General features: G+C 59.4%; 1 protein-coding gene across 1 annotated transcript; it reads right to left on the minus strand.

Annotated features, from left to right (window-relative positions):
* Nucleotides 1-340: 340 nt before the first annotated feature.
* LOC127335688 (uncharacterized) lies at nt 341-3,104 on the minus strand. Its single transcript, XM_051362407.2, has 2 exons — nt 1,793-3,104; nt 341-1,698 (listed from the first exon to the last, which is right to left on the minus strand). Exons 1-2 carry the CDS (start codon nt 2,873-2,875, stop codon nt 496-498), a joined length of 2,286 nt encoding a protein of 761 aa, XP_051218367.1. The 5' UTR covers nt 2,876-3,104; the 3' UTR covers nt 341-495.
* Between the last annotated feature and the right edge of the window lie 1,638 nt (nt 3,105-4,742).

Raw genomic sequence — 4,742 nt, forward strand, 5'->3', positions numbered from 1 at the left:
GTGCCGACTCTCAGCAGAGATCAGACGCCCAAACGGCCGGGAAATCCAGCGGCGGCGGTGGGGTGGGAGGCGCGGGAAAGAAGGAGCGACGAGAAAAGAGGCGCGAACCAACGGTTTATGCAAAAGTCGCCGACATGTGGGAGCCCGCCTCGCTTTTCGTTGTGTCCGGCGTCCCCGGTGCATCCCCTGTGGGACGGGGACGGACTCGAGGCGCCGGACACCGTATGGGGGCGCGCCGGACAAAAATGGGCTTTGAGGGACGCGGCTGCAACGCATTTTCTGTCCGGCGCGCCCCAAATCCCTTTGGAGGACGCTTTGGGGGACCCGACTGGAGATGCTCTAAGTAATAAACACATTGCAATATCGTGAGATTTTGTTCGATAACCAGATGAACAGAAAAAACAAAAACATCTCTGAAGCAGCAACCTGTCTTGCCACCATTACAAGTTCAGAATCAGACTAACTCTACCACCTTGATCAGAATGCCTAAAATTGCTAAGCAATAGATGAGCTGGCTGAGACAGTACGAACATCTGATCGTGTGCTCAAGACGCTGCCACCGCCGGCATGAGCACTGCCTCCGACCTGAGCATATCTGCCAGAACCCACCTGCGGATGACCACCGGTCTGCTGCTTGCTCTGCCAAGATTGGTCCAGCGCACTGGCCGCGCCGCTGTTGTGCTGCTCGATATCATCGTCGTCGCCGTTGGACTGCGAGGAAGTCCACGTCCTGGCGGTGGAATCCACGGAATTGGGCTCCCACGAGCACGTCCACGGGTTGCCGGCGAAGCTGTTGCTCCCGGCGGACTCCAGCGGCTCGATCTCTCCGCGGATGTCCCGGACGGACACGTACTTGTGCAGGCTCGGCTCCATCAGGTCGTCCTTGACAACGACCTCCGACTCCACGACGTGCGTGTCAGCCGCCGGCGTCCTCCCGCCGTAGCTCATGTTGACCGACCCCTTGTCATCGGCCGACCGTTCCAGCTCGAAGCTCCTGTTTTCCGACGGTGAGGAGTTGAGGTCGGCGACCGCTTCAAGAATGGAGCAAGCTTTGGACACGCACGCCGGGAGCGAGAAAGCCGGCGCCGGTGCGGCGGTGGTGTCGCTGGTGTTCTGCTGGTGATAGCTCTGAATGTCCTCGAGGAGCAGGGAGGCGTAAGAGTTGCCGTTGTGGTCGAAGTCGCGAGAGGAGCGCCTGGACGACCGGCCTGTCTTCGGGTTGGCGACGGTCTCGGCCACGATGCTCACCGTGTGCGTCGCGTTCATCCTGGACGAAGGCGCCTTGGCTTCTGACGCCATGGCCTCATTCAGGAAGGCGACAGAGTTGATACCGTTGTGGTCGAAGTCGCGAGACGACCGCCTCGACGACCTGCCCACCGGCCCTGCCTTTGGGTTGCCGACGCTCTCGGCCACGATGTTCACCGAGTGCGTGGCGTTGATCCTGGAAGACGGCGCTCTGTTGTCCGACGCCATGGCGCCCTCCAGGTCGAAGTCGCGCGAGGACCGCCTCCACGACCGCCCACCCGGGCCGTCCCTCGGGTTGACGACGCTCTCTGCCACGATGCTCATGGTGTGCGTCGCGTTCATCCTCGATGAAGGCGCCTTCGTGTCCGACAACACGGCCTCCTCCACGCTCTCCGGCCTGTCCTTCGTAATCCCCAACTTGTGCGACACGGCGGCGACGCTCTCAATGGGTTTCTGCGCGCAAGGCATTCAAGGATGGTTTGAGCAATTTGGTTGTCGAAAATGATGCCTAAACTCTGCCAAGATTGAAACTTTTATCGGTCCGTACCTTTTGGGATTTGTTGCCGTGGTTGGCGGTATGGTTGTTGCTGGCTAGAGCGTTCTCGTCGAGCTCCGACATGGGGTTGCGACGGTACGGCGAGTGATCGGCCTTCCTGGACGAGCTCCGGCTCAGCGACGGCCCGTGCGTCGCTTGCGCCGCGGCATTCTCGTTCGCGGCGGCCGCGGCCCTCGCCGGGGAGTTGGACCTCAGGGTTGGCGACGCGTACCTCTTCCCAGACGGCGCAGACTTCACCGGCGAAGGCGCGCGCCCTTTCTCCGGCGCGGGCTTCCCCGGCGACGGCGCGCGCCCTTTCTCCCGGGCAGGGACGGAGACCATCTTCCCGGGCTGCCGGGCGGCCCCGACGGAGGTCGCCGCCGCCGCCGCGGGCGCGCCGTCGCCACGCCGGCCCGGCGACCGGCTCACCCGCCTGCTCCCGCTCCCGGCAGCACTGCGACCCTCGTGGCTGGCCGACCGCTTACGCTCGGGCGTCCTCCGGCGCGGCGAGGGCCTGGACGCGCCGCCGCCGGGACCGCCGTGCCTCTCCCAGTCGAGCTCGTCGTCGGCGCCCCCGCCTCTCCTGTCCCGGTCGAAGTCGTAGCTCCTCTTGGATCCGGAGTACCTCCGCTGGTGCCCGCTCTCGCCCGACGCGGCCGTCTTCCCGGACGCCGAGGAGCTCCGGCTGAGGCGGCCGCACTGGATGAGTATCGCGTCCACCTCCTCCTTGGTGCAGCTCGAGGTCCGCACCGGCACCCTGCTCACGACAACCGCCGGCTTCGCCTCCTCCGCCGGTGCCGGCGCCCTCCTCGAGTTCGCCCCATCGCTCTCCGCGGCCACCTCGGCAGCGGCTGCGGCGGCGGCAGCCTTGACGACGAAGACCGTGCGCTTGTCCGCCGCCGGCTCTTCTGCCCTCGGTGGCGCGGCCTTCCTGGACTGCGCCGGCTTCGGCTGCGGCGCCTTCTTGGTCTCCGTGACTAGCGCGGCGCCGTCCTTGCCGGTGACCCGCTTGCTGCTCCCACTGTTCTTCTTGGCCGCATTGGACGGCTGCTCTTCTTGTCGCCGGTGCTGCTTCTTGCTGAGGCAGAGACCCATTGGTTCAGCTCAGAGCTTCAAATCGGAGAGGACGGATTTGGGTTTGGGCTTTGCGGTGTTTGAGAAGAAGAGCTTTGGGAGGCGTGGGACAGAGTAAAGTGCGCACTGGACTGGTCAGTGTGTTTTGTACTGCGTGCTCGCAAGAACCGAGGCGGGGCGCCGAGATGGGATTTCAAATTTTCCGCTATACTACTCCATTGGGGACTGTGCGCGGCGGGCCGAGCGGCGCACGGGGCGCACAGGAGAAAGCCGTTGTGGGCACGGAGAATTGTTCCAGTCTCGCTGCCTCTCGTACACCTAGCACTACTGCACTAGCAGTAGCCGGCTGGATTCAAATTGGAAGCCATGACCCATTTGTATCTGCGTACGGAGTATATTTTTTTTCATACTAGTACACTCAAAGGAATCGACCGTTGTGGGGGACGTCACTGGCTTACTGGGCCTGTGGAGGAAGCACGTCCAAAGTTACGTGTCATGCTGATTCGATTCGAGTTTGGCTGCAGCAAGCAGGTCATGCTTTGGCCTCAACGTGGAGAGAATCTCGTCCTCTCATCTTCACGTGTCACGCAGAATTTGCAGCGGATAGCCCTTTTTTCGCGTGACATCTGGATAGGGCCAAGATGAATCCGTCACTCCTAATTCGTTGACCTTTTTCCCGTATTTGACCGCGCATCCCGCGCTGGCGTATTTCTCAGCGTACATTGCCATTACACATTCCTATTAGTACATGTACAGTGGTGATATCTTAGCAGTGCCACGTAGGATAAACGCTGGGTGGAGGAAAGAGAAAGATAGAAAAAGACTTTGCCTTCTCTTAGCTAAGAGATGATCTTTTAGCACAATTTCTCTCACCACAAATTTAGCATCTCCTAGCCTTTGCCCGCCACCCAAAAACCGTCGTTGTAGCAAAAGCCAACACCTGCAACATCTCACACTCACACTGCTTGGTTGCCGAACCTACCCCTACCGTCTCCCCCGGCGCCTCCACGACGCCCACTACCCACAAGGTGTTCAGTGGATTGCTGCGATGGACAGCTACGCCGAGATGATGGCGCAACTGTTCATATAAGAGGAAGCCAATGCCACCGTCACCGAAGCCGACAGCTGCTGATGTTGGCGAACCTTCCCCTCCTTTGCCAACACCTGCTCGCCGCATCACACCTCGGCGTGGCGGTTCGAGGGTTGGGAAGGTACCGAACAAGGGCAGGCATCGGCAAGCCGGCGCACTGCCGATTGACTCCGACCACTTCGATGACAACGCAACACATACGCCAAAGGATTTTTGGTGCCGCTTTAGGATGAACAAGGATCTCTTCATGAAGATTGTGTTCGGCTTTAGGGAGTATGACACATATTTCATGTGCAAGAAAGATTGCACTGGTTTATGGGGTGCATAGGTACTATATATGCGCTCTCTTCCATACGAAGCTCCCGCGGATGTAACCGATGACTATGTAGGCATGGTCGACTCGACATGCTTCGATATTGTCACCAGGTTTTTCACGGAAGTGGTTCAAGTGTTTGGGCCAATTTGAGGCCACCAAATGAAGAAGATACAACAAGGATCCTTGCACAAAATGCAGCAAGAGGTTTTCCTGGGATGCTCAGGAGTATTGACTGTATGCACTGAGGTTGGAAGAATTTCTCATTTGCTTTGCAAGTACAAGGGGCACACAGGGAGTGCAGTGTCATACTTGAGGCAGTGGCTAATTATGACCTCTGGATTTGGCACACTCTCTTCGGCATGGCGGGAACGCGCAACGACATCAATGTGCTACAACACTCTCCGGTGTTTGCTACACTAGATGAGGGACATGCTCCGTCGTTTAACTTCGAGATCAATGACCACACATACAACAAGGAGTAT

Source organism: Lolium perenne, chromosome 2, assembly GCF_019359855.2.
Source record: "Lolium perenne isolate Kyuss_39 chromosome 2, Kyuss_2.0, whole genome shotgun sequence".
Taxonomy (NCBI): domain Eukaryota; kingdom Viridiplantae; phylum Streptophyta; class Magnoliopsida; order Poales; family Poaceae; genus Lolium; species Lolium perenne.

Excerpts from the sequence above, each read along its gene's own strand:
- LOC127335688 (XM_051362407.2), bottom strand. The coding sequence starts at position 2,875 with ATGGGTCTCTGCCTCAGCAAGAAGCAGCACCGGCGACAAGAAGAGCAG. Across the intron at positions 1,699-1,792 it reads ACGGCAACAAATCCCAAAAG|AAACCCATTGAGAGCGTCGC; the intron begins GTACGGACCGAT and ends CCTTGCGCGCAG.